Source organism: Camellia sinensis, chromosome 5, assembly GCF_055761805.1.
Source record: "Camellia sinensis isolate YWXY chromosome 5, ASM5576180v1, whole genome shotgun sequence".
NCBI classification, from domain to species: domain Eukaryota; kingdom Viridiplantae; phylum Streptophyta; class Magnoliopsida; order Ericales; family Theaceae; genus Camellia; species Camellia sinensis.
Window position 1 is genome coordinate 219152130 of NC_138965.1, and position 21663 is coordinate 219173792.

The following is a 21663-nucleotide window of genomic DNA, read 5'->3' on the forward strand; positions in this document are numbered from 1 at the left end:
CTCAGCAGTATGGGCCTAGACTTGATTCTTAACCCTGAGAATGTCCATGGATTTCTGCAACACTCCGGCCATTTCGTGGGCTAAGGCGTCCAAAGCCTGTTGCCCAATTAGTTCGGCCACATTGGCCTGACCAACTCCCTCCTCCTGTGCCGGAATATCATCCATTATTGGCACCTTCTACCGTTTAGGTCTACCACACCTACCACCACGACCATGTCCTGACATACTAGTAAAGATAACAAAAGAGATTAGCACATTTACAAATGTGCCGAAGCTAACTCATTCGCGTCCTAATGCGGTGGACAACTATAATTCACTCCACATAAACACATACGAATTTTCTTCCTAGATAATGATCGTCCCACGGCATTGCCAGAGTTTCAATTAGAAACATTAGTGATCAATTGCTCCTTTAATAGCACTTCTAGAAACCCATAAACCCAATCAATACTTAGAAATTGAATCCCATACTCATACAACCACATAAACATGTTATCGCATAGCATATCATATATACTAATATCTCTATCAAGCGAGACAAACCTATTGTGGTAAAAATCACTTCCTACGTATTCAAAGTATTCAAACTCGATACGCTCTGATACCAAGTTGTAACGCCCCGAAACAAATACAATGTACCCATCTCATAACAACCGATAAGTGGCAACATATATGAATTGATAAGGTTTCATTAATTAGAGTTTGATATACAAAAGGTGATACATGCGATATACATTCATACGCAGTACATCATAAATCTACAACATGTGTTACAAGATTGAGAAAAGAAATAAAAGCTAAACAGATAATCGTATGTCCTAAAAGCTTACATCTTTCCAAGTCAATACTTGGGTACATCAAAAGTGAGTCTTAAGCTCAATACATATAAAGCCCTAGGCCTGCATAAAATAATATATATATATATACAACACCGAGCCTTCAGCTCCACAACCCTCCCAAGCTAAGTCCTTGGGGAAGGCATGTCACCAGCACCTGAAAATGGTTTTTCCCAAATAGGGTAAGCCAAAACCCAGTAAAAATAATTTAACACAATCTATGAATCTTAACAAAAATATAAGGGTGAAATACATACGCAATACTCATGTCAAACATTTTATCTTTTTTCCCCCAAAACTAGGCCATGCTCAGTTTACATCACAAGTCCAAATTCATGTTCTTTATAGTAGAAAATAAAGGGGAAATCTCAAACTGGTGCAACCTTTCATAGATATTTCGTTCGCAGGAAACCGTCAAATGACACCCATGTAAACGTAGCCTATACAAGCGCTACTATTGCCATTTTACGGATATTTCGTCTGTGGGAATCGGCACCCTTGTGTACGCGTATTTTTCGCGACTTTCACCTTGGACACACAGGTCAACTTAGTTTGGTGATACACACCTCTTTCCAACTTTCACCAATTTTTCTTAAAATCACATACATTTGCAATGCATTAAATGAGCAACAATATTTAATGCACACGGATGAGAAATTAGTTTCAATTCACCTAACTCTCATGCAATTTCTACAACAATGATAGCTATCCTCCACCGATAGCCCAAAACATATATTTCTAAACAGATATAAAATCCCCCAATACCGATAACTTTCCAAATTTCGAGGTGACTGATAACACATATCAAACTCCACTATCAATATCAATATCCATTCAATTTCACATTCTCAACTTCAATTCATTTATTCATACAAAATAAATATTTGAGACATTTAGGGCAAAACCCCTCTTTAATTCATTTTCAAGTATGAAATCAATACTTTAGCCACTACTCATCTGCATTTCCACTCCCATAACCATTTTCCTTACATCCATTTGAAAACTACTTTTTTGATTTTAAACCAAAACCCTAATTTTGTTCAAAATCCTCCAAAATCACGATATTGTTTATGAAAAACAAATAGCTAAGTTAAAAAAACATAAAAAAGTATAGAATATATCCCTACCTCAAAACTAGAAGATGAGATAAGCACGGATGAAACTCGGATGAAGCCGAAACCCAACTCTATTCGGATGAAAACAAAGCTTTAGGTGAGCTCTACCTTTTTAACAAAGGGAGTAGGGTGGATAAATGAGTAGATCTTGGTGTATTTGTAGAGAGAGAGCAAGTTCTAGAGAGAGGAGCTCTAGATTTAGGGTTATGAAATGTTTTAGAGAGAGAGAGAGAGATGAAAAAGTGATATAAAAAGTGACTTTTACGAACTGATATATGCACAGTCCACTCGGGTGCAAGAAGTGACGCTTGAGCGTCCTGACACAAAAATGATTACCACTCGAGCGCAAGAAGTGACGCTCGAGTGCCAAGACACAAAGAAAAATAGTGTTACTGCTCGAGTGTAGGAAGTGACGTTCGAGCGTAGAATACAAACTCTCAGTAGTTTTATAGACAGAAGACTATCACATGAATGCAAGAATGGCCGCCTAAGCACACGACTACTCGAGCGTAGGAAACACTGCTCGAGTATAGAATACACTCTCCCAATAGTTTTGCAGGCCTACAAAAGTACTGAGAGTTCATAAAGGCCGCTCAAGCGCAAGAAGTGACGCTTGAGAGTTAAAGCAAAATTCTGGGCAATAAGGTTTTGGAAAAATAATGTACCAACCTGTTTTAAACACACCCAACACAGCCTGATAGCCAAACTCAAGGAGGAAAAAGAGGAATACGACAAGAACAACCATATAAAATTAAGAAACCCAAATTCAGAATATCACATGGGTTGGGTCTTAACCAGAATCGCTATATGCCACGTGCTTAGAATTTGTACCCTTATTCTAAAAGTGAAATGTATAGTATAAATTTAAAATTAGTATAATGTGAGCCACTCCAAAATAAATGTGGCCTATTAATATAGTTTTCTATATAATTTTCTAAATAATTTTTTTAAGTATAATTAGAACAAATTCAATTTCACAAATGACCACAAGGCCATAATGAAACTTCCCTCTTCCAAAATTTGTTTGAAACCCAAATAAATTGGTTCACAGTTCAAATCAAATGGGTTCCGAGAATAGCTGCATACGAGCCGAGCCGAGTTAAATTTTGCTGAGATTGAATTCGGCTCGTTTATTTATTAAGCTCGAGTTTGGCTCGATAATATACTAGGCTTAAATTCGGTTTGATTCGTTAATATTAATGAAACTCGAACTTAATTCAATAAGTTTTTTTAAAATTATTATTTATATTAGTTAAATAAAAAATATTATTTTATATTATTTAATACATAAATAATATATTTATGTTATTATATATATTATTTAATATATACATATATAAATAATATATTTATTGTATAATTTAAATAAAAATAAACTAATCAAACTTGACGAGCTGAATCAATCCACGAATAACTCGGTTCCCTTTAGTTGCAAACAATATTTTGAATAAATTTATGAGATGGCACATAATAATTGAATTGGCACATAACACTTCACCATGAAACTGATTATGGAGCAGAAATTTAGATTAAGTTTGGCATCTTTTAAAAAAGATAAAAAATTAAAAAGTTACTCAAAAAGTTAAAAAGTTATAATTATTCATCAAAAAAATATTAAAAAATTAATTTTACACACAAAAATATAACTCATCAATCACAATAAGTCAGATCTGTGATGTGGTTCAAAAGGAAAATTGCACAGTTATGGTGCAATTTTAACACATTGTTGTTCGGTCCATGGGGGGTCTATCACGGGTCCCGTTTTGATAATCTGAACTGTTTAATGTGTAGAACTCGTCGAGTACTATATATTTGTAAAAAATCACAGTGATCGGATATTGATAACTACATGATCAAATCAGTTTTGTATAAAAAAAGATGGTGTTATAGTTAACGGTTGAAAAAAAAACCAAATTTGATCAAATAGTTATCGATATCCGATCAACGTGATTTTTTACAAGTATATAGTACTTGACGAGTGTTACATATTGACGGTTTAAATTATCAAAACGGGACCCGTGATGACCCCCACCAGCCGAAAAGCATTGTCTAATGAAATGCTTAAAAAGTAGACAATTACTTCTTACCATCTATTCAACCTGAAGGACAACCATACAGCCCAAAAAACTAATATTCCCCTACATATTAATTTATACAATTTTTTAACAAATATTTTTTCATAAAAAATCAAAAATTTAACCCAAACAATCATATTTTTTTTCTTAACCTTTTAATCCAAAAAATTAAAAAGTACACACACCCCAAATAACCCCTTAATATAATATCATAACTAAAAATAATGTACGATAATCCAGCACGGACTAAACTCTAATGCAATATATTATTTTGAAAAATTACACTAGTGAAAGAACACGTGGGTGAGACACGCTAATCGCACAAAGGATTGTCAATAAAGGCCTAAGCACCACAACTTTACTAGTACTAGAGTCAAAAATCACCCAAAAAATTCTTTTGAGATTTTATTCTTCCTGCTTTATAGCCAAAGTTCAAAGGCCTTTTTAGCACGTGAAAAGCAGTGTGGAAAAAACTGACACATCACCACTTAAGAGCTTCCCACCATCTTCCAAATCCAAGGCATCGAAAAACACCCTCTGCTCCTTCTATACGAATCCAGATCACCCGTCGCCCCCAAAACGACGTCATTTTGGAAGCAAATTTTTTTAAAAAAAAAACGCAGAGGAGAGGGAGGAAGGAGAGGAAGAGGGAGAGGCAGGAAGGAGGGAGGAGGGAGGAGAGAGGAGGGAGGAGGAGGAGGAGGCTACCGCCGGCGTCCCTCGCCGCTGTCGCAGCCGTCGCAGCAGCTCCACCTGCGACCGCCGTCGAGCTCCAACTCCGACCCGTCTCCACCGCCACCTCCTCCTCCCCTGTATTTATGGCCCCCTCCAGTCCGGCCCTCCTCCTCCTCCCTCCTCCCTCCCTCTTCCTCTCCTTCCTCCCTCTTCTGCGTTTTTTTTTTTTGAAAATTTGTCCCCAAAACGACGTCGTTTTGGGGGCGATAGGGGAAGGCTACAGGGAAGGCGACCGACGATCCATACTCCCTTCGATACGGCTCAGATCAGGCTTTAAATATTACACCTTGTTCGGGAATAGATTTTTTTAATAATTTTTAATTTTTTTTAATTAAAATATGATATAAAAAAATAATATATTTAGAAGGATTTTTTAATTTTTAATGAAAGATTTACAAAAAATAAAAATAAAAAAAAAAATCTTTAACTTTTTAATATGAATTATTGATTTTTTGGTTCTTTTAATAATTTTTTGACTTTTTGACTAAAAGGAACATTGTCAAACGAGGCCTTAGTCGCTGTTTGGGAAGTTTATTAAGATTAAGGGATTGTTTGGGATGTTCTAAATAAGTATACTTTTTGAATTTTTGGACTAAAAAGTTGAGGAAAAAAATAAGATTGTTTGGGTTAATTTTTTGACTTTTTATGAAAAAATATGTATTAAAAAATTGTATAAATTAGTGTGTAGGGAAAAATTAGAATTGAGAGTTGTGCAGCCGTAATTTTTGACTTTTGATGAATAGTGAGAACTTTTTAATTTTTTGAGTAACTTTTTGACTTTTTGGCCACATGTCAAATTTGGCCTAAAAATTATGAAAAGATAAAATTAATTAATTAATTAATAAGATAAAATATTATATTTAAATTATAATTATTTAAAAAATTTCATATAAAGTAAAAAAAAATTCAAACAAAATCAATTTAGCCAAACTAATTTAGCCAGCTTCTTTCCAACCTAACTTAGCCAGCTTCTTTCCAAACGACGATACGCATCATGTTAATCGATATGTATTAGATTTTAAACGTTTTATATTTATAACAATTAATATATCACTTAATATTATTGAATTTTGATCTTATATTGATAGAGTAATGTTAGGGATCTTAAATATTCTATCAAAAGTTTTAAAAAATGTCTCACATGGGTGTGGGATCCACACAATGTGGGTCCCATGTGGGTCCCACATCCATGTGAGACATTTGGTAAAACTTTTGGTAGAATTTTTGGGGCCTCTAAGCATTTTTGATATTGATATTCATTGAGGTTGTTTACACTGACACCTCAGGTTATTTTATTTTATTTTATTTTTTAATATAAATTTTCTCTCATATTTAAAAAATTATATTTTTTATAATCTCATTATTAATTGTCTTTTGAATTGCTAATGTTATGTCCTAAATTTTTTTAATGATCATCTTATCATTTATTCTTCCTATTATTACTATATTCTACAACTTTTCATCATTAAATTTTACCTGAATATATTTTTATTGAATGATGATATATAAAAATAAATTTTATATAGAATTTTCAAACACAATGATATAACTTGGTGATCTTTCATTTTAAAACAAAACACTCATAAATATAATTTATATTTATAATAATATCACTATTACAACATTTTCATTTTTATTTTTATTTTTGTATAAATTTTTATATATGAATATAGTTTTTCGTTTTTATCTCCACCATTATAAGTATAAAATTTGTATAATTTTTTTTTAAAAAAAATCCGTTGAATACAACAAAATAAGATAATGTATTGAATTCTTTTTTTATTTTTGTATTTTATTTTTGTATTTAGTGAATTTCAAAAAATCACAAAATATTATAATTCTTAAGTATATCTAGATTAGGTATATCTAAAAAAAAAAAAAAAAATTGCTTAAAATATTAAAAAAATTCAGTAAAAAAACACAAAAAAATAAAAAAAATTTAATTTTTTGTGTGAGTTAAACTAAAGAAGACAATTGTTATTTCCCTTTAAATGCCACGAACAAAAGATCTACATTATTTTATTATTCTATCTATATCTATACTATATATTAAGTAAAATGAGGTTTTTAACCCCAAGGCCTGTGGGAGCTCCAATCTCCTAATCCTAATTTTTAAAATTTTTGATTTTAAAAAAAAAAAAACCTCAGCATTTATTGACATCTCCCAACCCACAATCTCTTTTGACTTCTCTCATAATTATTGCAACACCCTTTTCAATTTCTCCCATACACTATGGTTACACACAAAAATTAAAAAAAAAAAGATAAGAATTTAGCTATAAATCTCAAAAATATATAACATTTAAATTTAAATTATGATTTAATAATATAATTATATATTTTTTTATGTATATCTATCAAAATTTTAAATCACTTAATGAGAAAAATTAATCAATTTTCCAAAATTATTGATTTTTAATTTACAAAATAGATTAAAAAAAACTGTTGACTGATTTATTTATTTAATAACAAAAATATTTCATAATCTCTCCCTCCTAATCTCTCTCACAAATTTTTTTTAAAAAAATTAAAACTTGCATTATTTTTCTCTTCCCCAAAAAATCAGATAATATTTTTTATTAAAGTTGTAGATATCTACCTATATTTTATATATTATATTATAACATAACAAAAAAAAAATTTTAAAAACTACTTTTTTTTAAAGTTATCTAAATAAACTTTAAATCAATAAAACTCACATGTCTATCACATATCTAACTCACATCATAACTTACCTAAATAATAATAATTAAAAATAAATGGAAATCACAGATAAATTAAATTTTAAAAAAAAGATACCCATAACTCCATCTTAAATAAATTGAAAAAAAAAATCCGAATAGAAACCACACAAAAATAAAAATAAAAATAAAAAGATATATCTATCTATCTATCTATACTATATATTAAGCAAAAGGGGTTTTTAACCCCAAGGCTTGTGGGAGCTCCAATATTCCAATCCTAATTTTCTATTTTTTTGATTTAAAAAAAAATCTCAGTATTTATTAATTTCTCCGAATCCCCATGCCTTTTGGGAGATTTGGTCAAAACCCCCTAATAATTAAACTTTAATGCATTAAAGACCCGCATAAACAAAATTTTTGAAAATTTCAACACATCTATCTATCTATATTATATTATCTATATCTATACTATATATTAACCAAAATGGGATTTTTAACCCCCAAGGCCTGTGGGAGTTTTAATATCCCAATCTGAATTTTCTAAATTTTTTATTTAAAAAAAAAAACGCAGCATTTATTGATTTGGTCAAAATTTCTTAATTAGCATTTATTAACTTTTTTCAATCCACGTGCCTTTCCACATACTTGCATTTATTGATACAATCCTCTAATCAGCATTTAAAATTACCTCATACAAATAATTATAGATACAATTCGTGTATAATTACTGCAGTACCCTTTTTAATTTCTCTCATACACTATAGCTAGTGATAAGATTGTTAAATTATTTTTATAAAAAATCTTAAAAGCATAATTTATATATTAAAAAAAAATCTAAAATAAATATAAATATCTATAATTATCCCGTGCATTGCACGGGTGATAGGCTAGTTATATATTAAGCAAAAATGGGTTTTTCACCCAAAGTCTTGTGAAAGCTCCAATCTCCCAATCTAAATTTCTTGATTTTTTGATTTAAAAAAAAAATTAGTATTTATTAACTTCTCCCAACTCCCACTACCATCATAATGCATAAAGAATAAGCATAAAAAAATTCTTTAAAATCAATTCTTTGAAATGTTCCAACACATATGATTATTATCCCTCATAATAACACTTTAATGTATTAAGAACAAGCATAAAAAAAAATTTCTTGAAAAATCCAACACATATGATTATTATCAAAATATTAAATTTTAATATCATATAAAAAAGAAAAAAAAAAGACATTTAAAAATCACAATTCACATATATAGATAATTGTAAACACAATATCTATAATTATCCCGTGCATAACACGGGTCATAGGCTAGTATGTATAAAGACAAAGGGGTAAATATGTCATTTTAATCTGATAAGGAAATAAGTATAATTTTTCAAATGTGAGAAGAAAATCTATATTAAACAGAAATCTCAAGAGGTGTTAGTGTAATTTACCCATTAAATTTTAAACATTTTATATTTATAATAATTGATGTATGGCTTGATATTATTTAATGGGAAAAGTTAGGGGCTATGAAATTTTTTTCATGAAAATGATCATGAAAGATTTATGATCCTTGGATTACCTTGATTAGGATGTAATGCTTTATTCTAAGTATAATCGAAGAGTCACAAAACTTTTATAATTATTTTCATAAATTTTTTTTTATGATATCTAACATTACTGTTATTTAATATCATTGGATTTTGATCCTCTTATATTGATATTCATTGATATATTGCCCGATGATGTTCAATTTCAGCAAATATGTACATAATTATATCGTTTATATAAATAGGTATTCTGATAATATTAAAGTGCAAAATACACCACCAGTTTGATAAGTAGCTAGCCAACATAATACCGAAAACGTGGGTAGAATTTTTTTTTTTTTGGAGACTTATTTATAAGTTTCTTTTCAGACACTTATGGTAAATTAAGTTTTATGTAATTTTTTATAGAGTCTCAAGTCTTATTTAGATAGTAATGTATTCCACAAGATCCTACATAAACGTAACGTAACGTGACACCTACATAAACGTAACGTAACGTGACACCTACATGAACGTAAAACGTAACGTGTCACGTTACGTTTCGAAAACTTAATGAGTTTTTATTTTTTTAAATTGAATGTGAAAATATTGCTGGTTTATATTGGTGTCACGTTACGTTTCATATAAATATGATCTATGGCAACATTCAATTTCCTAATTTCCTATGTATAGGAAATTGAATGTTGCCATAGATCATAGGTGCTACGTTACGTTTATGTAAGTGTCACATTACGTTACGTTTATGTAGGTGTCACATTTCATTACGTTTATGTAGATATAATCTATGGCAACATTCAATTTCCTATATAGGATATTGAATGTTGCCATAGATCATAGGTGTCACGTTGCGTTACATTTATGTAGATATGATTTATGGCAACATTCTTGCATGTTACTAGGGATGTAATCGGTTCAGTACGGTTGGTATTTAGGTAAAAAATTACACGGAACCGACAATGTCGGTTTTATTATTTTGAACACAGATATAGACCGCTTCTCACATCAAATCGAACCAATTGAAACGGTTCGGTTTGGTGCGGTTTAGAATTTTTCAAACTTGAGTCATTTTTAAATATAATCATTAATCTATATAAAAATATTAAATTAGTTATTTGTCTACCATTTCAAATATATCAAATCCATCCATTTAATACATACTTTTTAATTCCTAAATTAACAAAAATAAAAAAATAAAAAGTTTAAAAATTCTAAGGTTTCAAGAATAATGAGTTATAGTTAAGATTATATATAATAAGAGTTTATAAACTTAGGTTAATTAATTAGATTATATATATATATATATATTATAAATACAATATATGCTGAAACGGTCGATTTCGGTTTAGATCGGTGCACAAGGTGCTTAAACCAATACCGAATCGAAAATTGAAAAAATTCAAATTTAAAAACCGCACAGATTGATTCTTGTTAAAAAAGCAGACTAAATATAGTCGATTTGGTCCAATTCAATCGGTTTGGTTGGTTTTTTCGATTTTTCTTACATCCCTACATGTTACCATAGATCGTAGGTGTCACGTTACGTTTATGTAGGTGTCACGTTACGTTACGTTTATATAGATATGATCTATGGTAACATTCAATTTTATATATATGATTTTATTATTATTTATGATATTAACAACTAATATTGAGGGTAAATGTGTCAACAAACTTCCCACAGGTCTTATGGGAACATAAGTTTTTCAGTAGCACCATATGTAGCATAAGTCTCCTAATAGGACTTATAAATAATTTTCCCTTTTTTTTTTAATCTTTTATTTATTTATTTTTAAAATTTTACTATTTTGTGTATGGACACTTAAAAAACTCTATCCTCATCCATCCAGAAGACTATAAGTGCAGATGACTGGAATGCAATGAACCCATGCAATTAATCCGAAGAATCAATTCCATGAAGATCATGCATTTTGACAACACTGCTTACCTGTATGGTGATTCGAATCTAATCTAGACCCCACATTGACGATATATAAAAACCCCATAAACATTGGTTTTAGTTGCCAAGAATTTCGAGAAGAAGAGAGGCCTAACATGAAGACGAAAGTCTTTGTTTGGTAGCCAAGGATGACTTGCCTGCAGTCTCTCTGGGGTTCTCTCCAAACAATTTTTTTCATCTATCGTGCTTGGGGTATCAAGGATCGACCCCTGCTGAATGAGAGAGAGAGAGAGAGATCCTCTTTACTCAGTGTGATGTTTACAGATACGTAATTCGATAATGTTATATAAAACCATTCTGGCCAGTCTACAGGTTTAGAAACCTTGTTTGGTTCCCCAGGCAGTCTCCTTCGGCTAGCTTGACAGGCCCTTGTCTCTCATGCTAGGCCTACTCTTCTTTGCCAGCTTTCGCATTAGTCCAACATGGATAAGTTTATGAAAGAGAAGCAGGAGAAAGGTAAGTAACATGTCTCTTTGCTAACATTTCAACCAGGGACACAAGGCTTGGCAAGTATAGGATTCTCTGCAATGGGTTTAATTTGAATTACTAGATCATATATCTTGCTAACATGTCTTGTTGTGATCACAAAATATAGCAAAATCATTGCAGAAAAACTATGACAGAGTGCAAGACTCCTAACTACTCCTAATTTCATGTTTGTAAATGTCATTGCATGAGTAGTTAAATCATGTACTGGTATAATACATATCCACATATGCATGGTACACTCTGGTGGGAGGCAAGGATAAAACCCAACCGAATTAACTCTCTTATGGGGTGGAAACCATGAAGGAAGGGTACCTAAAACTCAACGTGGATGGCACTGCCAAAGGCAACCCAAGCAAGGCCAGTGGTGGGGGAACAGTTAGACCATCATGGAAATTAGATTACTGGGTTTTGCAGGAATATTGGGGGTTACAACTAACATAAAAGCCTAGTTGCAGATACTAAGAGATGGTCTCAAGGTGGCGCCTTCGATTTGCAACCAAAAGACCTAAAAGTTGAAAGTAATATAGTCTCTAATTGCTGGTTTCTCATGGAGAAGCTAAGAGTTCCATCAGTCCAGCATAGTCACAACATCTTATGGGGTTCAAATGATTTTCAACTCTAAAGATTTGCTGCATAACCACTAGGCAGGTGCACTTTACCATCCAAAACCATAACTGTATGTTGTCATGGGAAAATATTTGAGTAATTCCGAAAAGCATAAGCAAACCATGTGATACAGACTCCATTATTCTAAAATAAACTATTATTTTACATAAGCATTTTAATAACAATTTCCCACAATCTTCTTTTACGTGTTCAAGAATGGAACAAATATGGTTCACTCAGTTCCGTTATGCATACAAAGAACCACATGCAGGCCACAAGAGAAAGGGGAAAAAAAAAAAAACGAAGACGTGTAATGCAGATTAAGGACTTATCACGTTACGCAGGCAATGCAAAGCTTGGCTGTGACCATTGTGGAGGATCCATTACCAAACAAGGATCAGACTTCTCAAAATCAGCAACCTACATCCAAACAGAGATAAATAACAGTAAAATTGTCAGAATGTTTTACATTAAGCCACAGGATGAAATATTGGAAGAAGAAAAGGTTGACTGCATATGCTTTGTACCATCTGGTTGCAGGCTGGGCAATAGTGATATTTATGCCAGAGGCAATCCATTGAAGGGCAAAGAAAGCAAACTCCAAGCATCATAGGCATCATGCAACCAACAAAAGCTGCCAGACTAGGTTTTGATCTGGATTGCACATGACAGGAAACAGGGAATTATTTTAACAAGGGTTTGTTTACATATATTCATGACTTTAGCATTCGTAACTTGAGTTACCAAACTTCTAGATCCTTCTAAATGGGACAAAACATCTTTGCTTTTTGTGGATACGTGTCTAAATAAATACACGGCAAACATTTTCAACCACGTTAAACTAGTATTTCTCTTCTCTTACTACATCGCACGTAATAAGTATGACAAGTGTGAAAACCAACTTTATCAATGTGAGCTCATAAGAAAGAAAAAATGCAAAATCAAAATTACAATCAATAAAAAAAAATCAAATTGCTCCATCCACATAAAGTACAGAAGACTACATGATTAAAGAGATATCTAAGAATGACCAAAAAGGAGTTCATTATTAAGAATCGTAACGCAATCCTTTGCCGATTTCTTTAGTGGATCTGCAAGTCAGACATTATTTGTTTAAGTTTTAAAAACTCTCAACACCATTTCAATCACTCATCGTGTTACTCTCGGCCATTTGCTCCAACTATCTTTCTGTTATTACCTTTGGGAATGGTTGTTTTTTCATTCCGCATCAAAAAGCCGTCCTTTTTTCTTTTTTCTTTTCTTTTTTTTGGGTCCAAATACTTCAATTGTTCTGGAATCTAGTCAGTAGTACATTTGAAACTCTTTTTTTAGAATCTAGGCATTTGTGAAAAATATAATTGTAGATTGACTCAGCAGTGAGTGTTGAAATTATACAATTAGATCCAAGGCAACACATCTAGAAATGTAGGAGTGTGACGAAAAGTAACTGATAATACACAGAGCAGAGTCTTAAAAAAGAATTTGAGAGAGGAAAAAACAAGTGAAAAATAACTTGGGAATAGATCAGATCAGATCAGATCAGATCAGATCACATGCATGCCTCTATCATAAATTAATATACCCAATATGACATCCTAAAGATCAATTCACAAAAAAGTTAGTCCAATCAACAAGGTCAGAGTAGTGTTCTCTAAACATAGCACCAACCAATTGAAGCGATTGATCTTAAATTGGCACAATTGCTAGAGTTTGATCTCGTAGATGTAAAAACAAACAAACAATCAATCAAAGCACATAAAGATGCAAAAACAAGAATTCAATTGAAATTCTGGGAGGGTATTGGAATACAGAAACCCTAATAGAAAGAAATTGAAAGTAAAAAAAAAAAAAAAAAAAAAAAAGGAATAATGGAATAGAAGAGGAAAGAGTAAGAGGGAGATAAATAAGAAAAAGAAAAAGAAATACCGGACGGAGGTGAGGGAGGAATTGCCGCAGTAAACGCAGTTGAAAGGAGCAGGGGTGTCTCTGAAAATGGTCTGATGAATGGGAATGCCCTTGGGATCGCCCACGAAGGCGTTGGGAGGGATGGCTCCGGCTTGATGGGGGTTATGACCCACGTAGTATTGTTGATGAAATTGTGGAGCATGGTAATTGCCTGTGTACGGGATTCCGATCGCCGGCTCCTCCTTCTTTGCCATTTCTCCAAGCTCAACAGCCTCAACGCTACGCTGATTCAATTTGTTCTCAACTTCCAATCTTTAGATACAACCTAAATAAAATAAAATAAAATAAAATAAATATTCGACCAGAAACAAAGAGGAGGGGGTTTTGATTTTGTACAATCATTTTTTGCATTATATTATATATCTAGGGGCGGGCGGAAATTTTGTTGGGTGTGTAAACGTCATCAAAGGACCTTCTCGTCCCCGACACGTGGCATGAACTGATTGGAAGAACGATTGGTCAATCTTATTTTTCTAATTTCTTTTTTAGACTGCCAATAAGACACATAAATGTGGCATATTTTAATAATTAGGTTGAAAGTTAGTTCTTTTTTTTTTTATTATTTTTTTTAATACGTAAAAAGCTAACTAAGTTGATGTGATTTAAAAAATTAATTTTTAATCCAATTACCAAAATATATTTATATAATAATTTTTCAATATTTATAATTTTAGTATATTTGTATATAATTTCTATACACTTTCATAACAACCAGACTGCTTTTAACATTAAAAAAGCTAATTACTATTATTTATATCAAAATTTTCTTCTATTATTACAAGTATTTAAAAAAAATCATAATCAAAGTCACTTACAATAGCTGCATTTTTTTTAAAAAAAAATTGTGTTTGAGTTTTAAATTTATGAAAAATAAATAAATAGAAATAAGAAATAAATTATAAGATAATTTTTTGGTTTTCATTTTCTTTTAAAAATCTCAATAAAATTTAAAATTCAAATACAGTCCAACAATCTTTAAAAAAATTATGAATTGAATGAATATATCAGTAGTCTTGTTTCTTGCACAAGTAAGTTTCACAATGTGAAAGAAGAATTACAAATATATATATATATATATATTCGGATTCGAACTGTATGTTTCTTGCACAAGTAAGTTTCACAATGTGAAAGAAGAATTACAAATATATATATATATATATATATATTCTGATGATTTGAACTGTCATCAAACGCCTTTTTTTTTTTAAAAAAAATTTTACCCCTTATTTATTTTATATGTGAAGAGCTATAGAGAAAAGTCTTCTAAATAGAATGGTCCGCCCATATGAATGTAGAAAATTGGCTCATTCAATAAAAGTATAAAAGTTCTATTCTAGAATAGGGTGGAAGCTTCTAAATGTCTAATAATTGACTAAAATATCTTGTTATTTAAACAACAATGTTGTGAAATTTAACTTTTTTTAATTGTTCTCCTAAATGACTAATTGTTGTAGGGTTAAGGGTTATCATTTGACTTGAATGCAATGAAATTTGATGTAGACTTAGACCTAGAGTTTGAAGGTTGAATTGAAGGCAGTTGCACTTGTTGGCTCATGAGATGACCTCGCCAAAATTATGAAAAAAAATGAGACAAAAATACTTTTAAATTTCACCTCATTGGGCTAGGTTTACAGATCAACTTGCTGACTTATGAGAGGCGATTTGTCGGCCCGTGAACTCATATGGCCAAGATCGTTGGGTTAATTTTAGGCCTAAGATTGGGCCATTGGCTACCCCAGCCCGGCACAAAGCTTGCTAAACTTAACCAGCTAGCAGACTTGAGCATCATTTTTGTGGTCTAGTCCGGCCCATTGCCAACCCTTAATTATGTTTTGTTTTTTATTATTTATTTTTTTAAGTTATAGAGAGTTCAGTATCCCCTCTCTGAGAAAAGTGTTGACATTTTTGCAACCAAACTAGGATTTAAGAAGGCACATGCCCCAAGGCCATCATGTATGTTCCCTCCCTGTACTCAACTAAAAACACACATTTTTAAATGTGTAGGGAATGAATTGGGAAACTCACTGAATTTTATACACCACAATTTGCTTTTTGAATTCAGTTGATAATTTTCTATTCTCAGATATATATATATATATATATGTTATATCATGACAAAAATACTACCACATTTTAAAACTAACTATATATATATATATATGTTATATCATGACAAAAATACTACCACATTTTAAAACTAACTTTGAAAAGAATAAGAGATCAATAAAGGTTTCAACTCTTTGAGATATAAAATTTCTTCATGTTTGCTTAGCTATCCATTGCTATTGTTGGCTTTTTTGGCTTTCGAAGGTTACTTTCGTAATTAAGAGCGTGCCAGCAAGGATCAATCAGTCCTTACAGAATTGTCAAACAATTATTCAGACGATTGTGTTATGGTTCTTTCGGCCTCAATAAAGAGGACTTTTACTGGTGGCTTACTGGTAATTAAATTTCAGAAAATCTGAACATAAGAACAGTTAACTAAACTGGAGTATTTCATTAGTATAAAAGAACTTACAATGATCTCAGTTCCGTAGAGAATTACAGCGGCAATATACTTGACAACTACTCCTACAAATGAAGTGCAGCGCAGAAACTAAAAATACAGGAATATAAAGGACATGAAATAACACTGGAATATGTAAAGTGATTCTTTAGATTTTTCTCCGTCCTCTTCTCTGAAGTCCTTCCTGCTATTTATACTCTCCGAAGATAACCATCGAATTGTACTTCAAACCGTCGAACTGCTCCTCCGTAGTTGCTGATCATGCTACCTTATAAGTAGTCCCACTACGCCTTCACTTGCAGTTAGGCTTCCCCCTTATATTTGAATTTGAAATGTGAGCAACCGTTGAAGCCACGTCACTGTACGTCTCTTTGTTGATCTGCTACTACTCAGATCTTATAAAAACCAATATTAATTGCCACGTGTATGGTCAGGATCGAAGACCTACCTGGTCTCCCCATATTACCCTCACTTTGCCACGCGTTGGATTGTTACTGGCTTAGTACAAAATGTGTAGCCAACATTACCCCCCGCACTAATATACCCAAGACTTGGTGATATTAGTGGATCAGAGTCCCTTTTCCCACGTCTTAGAACGTGCATGGGTTTTGCATCTTCCCAGAAATGCAACTGTCACACACCATCTGTATTAATACTCTCATCTTGATCCTTAAGCACTTTCACTGTCTTATTATTCGAACAGACTGATACATTTCATGGCCAAATTAATTCTTTCTTCCAATGATGAGGCATACGAAGAGTCATATGTCGATGCTATTCCTCGTCGAAAGCATGCATTTATTAGCCACCTTTACCCACCTTTCTATATTCAGGTCATGGACGCCTTTGTAGATTACCGACCTTTGGATTACGAACACATTGCTCTTAATCTTTTGATTCAGAAGGCTAAAATCAAAGACATAAGAATTTTCCCTTCTGACTTACCTTTACAGTTCAAACAATCTGCTCTCAAACCTCTGATTCGTAAAATTACAAATATGGATTTGAACAACTCTTCTTCGCAAATTTCTGTATGGGATAAAGCTGCAGCTGCTTCCTCTTCTGGCTCTACTGGAAGTTCTGACTGGACAAACTGGTCAGTACCTGAGACTCCTGATTTAAGGGAGCGAATCAACCATCATTTTGTTGAGTTCACTGACCCTTTAAAGTTTCCCTCATATGCTCGAAGTTCAGTTGTTTATCCTTACGTGCCTATTGACCATCGGCGTAGTCTGGAGGAGAATCTTCTTGTAGCATGGTATACATCTTCCATGCCTACAAAGATAGTGCACACTGCCCCACGCCCAGAAGAAGCACAAGGGTATAACCCATAATTCTTAGCCCAGAAGGCGAAGCTCTGTTCTTCTGACTGGCTTGATTATATTAATGCCTTTGTTCCTTCTGTCCCCGTATCATCCCCGGAAACAGAAGCGTCCACATCTTCTTCTTCGTCCCCCGAAGTTAAAGTATGCACACCTTCTCCCCCACCAATTCTTTCCTGGACAGAGAAACTAAAGATTGCTCTATCCATGGAGAAAGTCTTTCCCCCTTATAAACCTCCACCCCCTCCTACCTCAGCTGAGCGGAAACAGGCTCTACTCCTGCTTGCAGCCTTTTCTCACTTGCCTTTCAATGTACTCGAGGATGAAGTCCCTCTCACAAACCTTCAATGGGCTTGTGATATTCTGACTAGGGGTCATGTCCTTAATCCCCTTGCTCAGGCAGAACTTCACATGTTTCTAGACCAACTTCCATTACTCCTTCACTGGCATCGTAATTCTATGGCTACTACACAATCGTTGGATCAGCTTTCGTCCCTTCGAATTCATACTCAATACGAAGCAGAGAACTTTATGGAAGAATTCAATGATTTCAAGAATAAAGACTCTGCCTATTGGGATGAATTAGACATTGATGAATTGGAACAAGGGTTAAGAGAAGTGGCCTTCGAAATAAAGGCTGAAGAGCTCTACTATGAAGTGAGAGCACATCAACTCATGCAGCCGATGGTAGAAAATTTAGAAGATAGAATAAGGAAAGAACAAAAGTTCATTGACCATTGTTGGACCAAATTTCATGATCTTGTTATTTATTCCATTCCTTATTTTTATGAACTCGAGTTCATACCGAGATAGGGTCAGCTGATGTAATCACTCTGATCTTAATATGAACAAAATTTGTCTTTGTTTGACTCTGTCTTCATTTGTATTTTTACTTGTGTTTTAAAAGTCAACTCTGAACTTCGAACAATTTCATCCTTTAAATTTGGACTTAATTGTTTTAAATAAAACACTAAATGAGCCAATCGTAACCTTTCCAATTTGTGGAGTTGAGTTTTGGCTGATTTTCAATTGGAAACAGTGCTTCGAATCTAACAATCTTACATTCAAAACCTGTTTCGACCACAGCCAATATCTAGTCATTGTCATCGTTGCTTTTGATGTTTCGAACACCAAATCCCATCCTTAAAGAAACTCAAGTTTTGCTTCGAAGGACATTACCTTTGTAAAAAAACTCAGGTTTTGCTTCGAAGGACATTACCTGTGTTAAAGAAACTCAAGTTTTGCTTCGAAGGACATTATCTTTGTTAAAAAACTCCAAAAATAGGTCTTTAAGCCCTTTAAAATACTCGAGTATTTTTATTTCCTGGGTAGGGCAACCCACTTCGAAGCTGGCTTCTCTGTTTTCGAAGCCGTTTGACTCGGCTTCGAAGCAAAATATCTTATTTCGAAGCTAGTCTTAATCAACCGGGCTTTGTTTTCCCTCCAAAAGCATCAATGTTGAAGGAAGCTTTTGTACTCGTACTTTTAATACTTAACAGCTCATGTAATATATTTTCAAATACGAGGGCTTTAAAAACCCTTTTGTTTTGTGTTCTGAAATCACTTGCTCTTCTAATCGCACAAACCCCTTTTATTACCAATCGTCGACTTCTCTCCACTTCCTTTCCCGAAGAAAAACATACCGTCAATGGCTTCTCCTTCAGTATCAGTCGTAGAGCGTATGAGCCCATCTGTGGCCCTGAAGAGAATTATTGACGCGGAATGCAAAAAGTACAAAGCTGGGGAGAAGAGCGCTATTGATGGACGCATCTTTGTCCCTCGTCGTCATGTGCAATCAGACTATGTGCTCGGGCCCATATTCAAAGAAGTCCTCGCTGAACTCCCAGCCCTGTATCCCCGACTGGAAAACCAATGTCTTCTTTATGAAGGTGGTCTTGACTGGAGGAACTAGAGGATGAATCGCCCCCACCGATGCTGGCCAACGGTGAGACCAGAGTGGCAAGAGTGGTATGATCGGGTTATTCCTGCTAGGACCCTGGACCTTCAAGAACTCTGCCTTCTCGATGCTCTCAGACTGTCTAGGGTAACTATTTCAGAAGACCCTTTCCTTGTTCCCGCTGCTCTATGTTTTTGGAACCCTGTCTTTAACTTTTTCCAATTTAGATGTGGGATGATGGCCCCTACTGTTCTTGATATTTGCCATTTATTGGGACTATCTCCTATTGGCACCCCTTTTGGACCAGATTATCCTGATTTAGCAGTCTCTTTCTCTCTCCCCTCCCTTAACTCATCTTATAGTGATTTTGCTAGGGCTGAGAATAAAAGACAGGGCCCTGTGACTGATAGGGAATTTTTTTCTTTCTTATTGTATTGGCTTTGTAAATTCCTTTTTTGCACTTCCTCTCAGAGAATTATGCCTGAATTTGCCCCTCTTGCCAAAGCCTTTGTTTTACAGAAAAATGTGGCTTTAGCCCCACATGTTCTAGGGCATGTATATAGAGTCTGCTCCCTTTTTTGTGAGAAACACTTAGATGCTAATCAAGGGGGGCCATTCTGGATCCTTCAGTTTTGGCTTTTCGCCTATTTTACCGAATTACAATCCAAATGCCTTAAATTTTTCGAGCCAAACCCTCTTACCCATGGCATGAGGATAGCCAATGCTTCACTTTACCCTTCTACCTTTGCTTTTTACTTCTCTTTCTTCCATCAGCTTCCAGCCTCCCTTCCTACTTACCGCTTTCGTCCCTTCGAACCTTCCATAGGTCCATCTTGGTTGAGGAATTTTCTAAGTGACCAGTCTTGTACTTCACTTGCTCACCAGGATATATGGGCTTCCATTCTGATTCCCAGAGAGCTGTTTATTGGGACTTTAAACCCAAAGGCATATAAATGTATTGCTGAACCTTACTGTCCAGCGCAGTTTGCTAGACAATTTGGCCTTTCACAAGGGGTCCCAATACCCCTCTGTAGCAACACAAACCTCAGCCTCACCAGAAGGGACTTGAAAGTTCAGAAATCAAGGCTAGAAGAGGCAACTTTGAAATTTGTAGATGACTTGGCCAACTTTGAATTCACTCCTTTCATTCCTCAAGGTACTGTGTTGAAGAGGTACCAAAACTGGTGGGTGAGTAACATGGAGATTTATCTGGCCATTCCACCTTCAAGCCTACTAACAGTGTTAGATGTGACCAAGCCCAAAGAAACCGGGGAGGTCACTTCTTCCACTGTTTCAGAATTGGCACATGCTGCTCCTGCTGCTTCAATTCCTCCCAGAGTCACTCGAGCTGCCTCGAAGAAAGGTATACCCTTGTCTCTTCTCCTTTTGTCTTTCATAATGCATTTGCCTTATCTTCAATTCTTCTTTTGTGAAGGTGGCCAATTACAAAAGAAAAGGAGCCTCTTTGAACTCGAGAAGGGAACATCCAATATTCAAAGGGAAGAAAAGGAAGAATCCGATGAAGAGGAAGAGTTATTTTTAAAAAGAAAGAAGAAGGCGATCGTCTTTTCATCCGACTCGGTAACTGCCAGAAAGTCAGAAGATGAATTCATTTCTCTGGAATCTAGATCGCAGCTTGAAGAACTTGAGGGAAAAGTTGAGAAAGAAATTGAGAAAAAACAGACCCTGCCAATACAGAGGAAAAGGAAAAGAAAGATGACTGTTTCTCCTTCCGATATGGTCGAAGACTCTGATTCTGAGACAATCGCCAAGGCCATAGAGAAGAGAAAAAAGGTGTCTGCTCCTGCTCCTATCTTAGTCGAAGATACCATCGAAAAAGCAGCCATCAAGACAATAGAGCAAGAACATCCTAAAGCCATGATTGTCTTTGAAAGAGCTGAGAAGAGGCGGCAGCAACAGTTTCTGAGAGATGAACCTGC

At 33.9% G+C, this 21663-nt stretch overlaps 1 protein-coding gene across 1 annotated transcript; it reads right to left on the reverse strand.

The window, feature by feature from the left end:
• Window positions 1-12145: 12145 nt before the first annotated feature.
• Window positions 12146-14373, reverse strand: GILP (GSH-induced LITAF domain protein). The gene is made up of 3 exons (XM_028207533.2): window positions 13960-14373; window positions 12561-12687; window positions 12146-12453 (listed from the first exon to the last, which is right to left on the reverse strand). Exons 1-3 carry the CDS (start codon window positions 14190-14192, stop codon window positions 12370-12372), a joined length of 444 nt encoding a protein of 147 aa, XP_028063334.2. The 5' UTR covers window positions 14193-14373; the 3' UTR covers window positions 12146-12369.
• Window positions 14374-21663: the final 7290 nt, after the last annotated feature.

Excerpts from the sequence above, each read along its gene's own strand:
- GILP (XM_028207533.2), bottom strand. The coding sequence starts at position 14,192 with ATGGCAAAGAAGGAGGAGCCGGCGATCGGAATCCCGTACACAGGCAAT. Across the intron at positions 12,688-13,959 it reads TCCTCCCTCACCTCCGTCCG|ATCAAAACCTAGTCTGGCAG; the intron begins GTATTTCTTTTT and ends TGTGCAATCCAG. Across the intron at positions 12,454-12,560 it reads GCCCAGCCTGCAACCAGATG|GTTGCTGATTTTGAGAAGTC; the intron begins GTACAAAGCATA and ends GTTTGGATGTAG.